The following is a 1,243-nucleotide window of genomic DNA, read 5'->3' as shown; positions in this document are numbered from 1 at the left end:
CACACACACACACACACACGCACGCGCGCCGTCACTCGACTCAGCCCTTTCTCACCACCGCCAAACACTCGTAGCAATCTCCAAAGCTGGATCAAAAAAAAGACTGACGAATTGCATGCGCGCTTCGAGCAGAGGTATACAAGATGCCCCGCAGGTCGTTGCGACTCTGGGCGGGGGATGCGAAGTAGAGAGCGAGCGAGACAAAAGACACGAGGGAAACTACAGCGGGACCAAACGACGCGAAACGAGCAACGGCTAATGTTACATCTTCACATCAAAGCTGGCGGACGGGCGAGCCGATGCTCGGCGTCAACCATCAGAGTTGCAAAGTGGATCCCATTTAGGATCGCTCGCCACGCAGTCGTCGCGCGAGGGCGATGTCCTTGGGCTGGATGGTGACACGCTTGGCGTGGATAGCAGCCAGGTTGGTGTCCTCGAACAGCGACACGAGGTAGGCCTGGATAAAAGCAACAACGAAAACAGGAGAGAGAGGTCAGCAAGTCGATTCGGGGTCGAGTCATGCGGGTGTAGAATGGTAAAAACGTACCTCGGCAGCCTCCTGGAGGGCGCCAATAGCCGACGACTGGAATCGCAGGTCGGTCTTGAAGTCCTGAGCGATCTCACGCACAAGACGCTGGAAGGGCAGCTTGCGGATGAGGAGCTCGGTCGACTTCTGGTAGCGACGAATCTCACGAAGAGCGACGGTACCGGGCTTGTATCGGTGGGGCTTCTTGACACCACCGGCGGCGGGGGCCGACTTGCGTGCGGCCTTGGTGGCGAGCTGCTTACGGGGGGCCTTACCACCCGTGGACTTTCGGGCTGTCTGCTTGGTACGAGCCATCTTTCTGTTGCGTGTTGAACCAGCGCAGAGGACGGCGACGGGTCAAGATGTCGATGGTGGCGAAAAAGAGAGGTCGATGGCGGTCGCGATGTATTGGTGGTGATGGCGACGCGACAGTTGTGGTGGTGGTCGGGACGAAACAGGCGATGTCGAAGAGAGGCGCGGATAAGCGTGCAGGCGCATTTCGCGGATGGATGCGCAGCAGAGCAGTGGCGGGCCGTGAAATTGAGCGAAAATCGGATCCGAAAAAATGCCGGGACGAGTGGAGGACCGTGAGCAACAGTGACACCATCCGAGTCCAAGATGATGACGAGATCAGAGCGAGCGCGTTGGTGGCGGTGACGGTGAGTGGAACACAACGAGGCACGAGAGCAGAGGAAAACGAAGCACGATATGCAACGT

The 1,243-nt window shown here is 58.3% G+C and overlaps 1 protein-coding gene across 1 annotated transcript; it reads right to left on the bottom strand.

Moving 5' to 3' along the window:
• Nucleotides 1–340: 340 nt before the first annotated feature.
• PAN0_185c6837 (histone H3) lies at nt 341–841 on the bottom strand (the record flags this gene model as incomplete). Its single annotated transcript, XM_014797749.1, has 2 exons — nt 341–457; nt 548–841. 2 exons carry the CDS (start codon nt 839–841, stop codon nt 341–343), a joined length of 411 nt encoding a protein of 136 aa, XP_014653235.1.
• Between the last annotated feature and the right edge of the window lie 402 nt (nt 842–1,243).

Source organism: Moesziomyces antarcticus, assembly GCF_000747765.1.
Source record: "Moesziomyces antarcticus DNA, scaffold: scaffold_v10185, strain JCM 10317, whole genome shotgun sequence".
Classification (NCBI taxonomy): domain Eukaryota; kingdom Fungi; phylum Basidiomycota; class Ustilaginomycetes; order Ustilaginales; family Ustilaginaceae; genus Moesziomyces; species Moesziomyces antarcticus.
The sequence above is the reverse complement of the archived record's forward strand: the minus strand, read 5'-3'. Positions and strand labels throughout refer to the sequence as shown.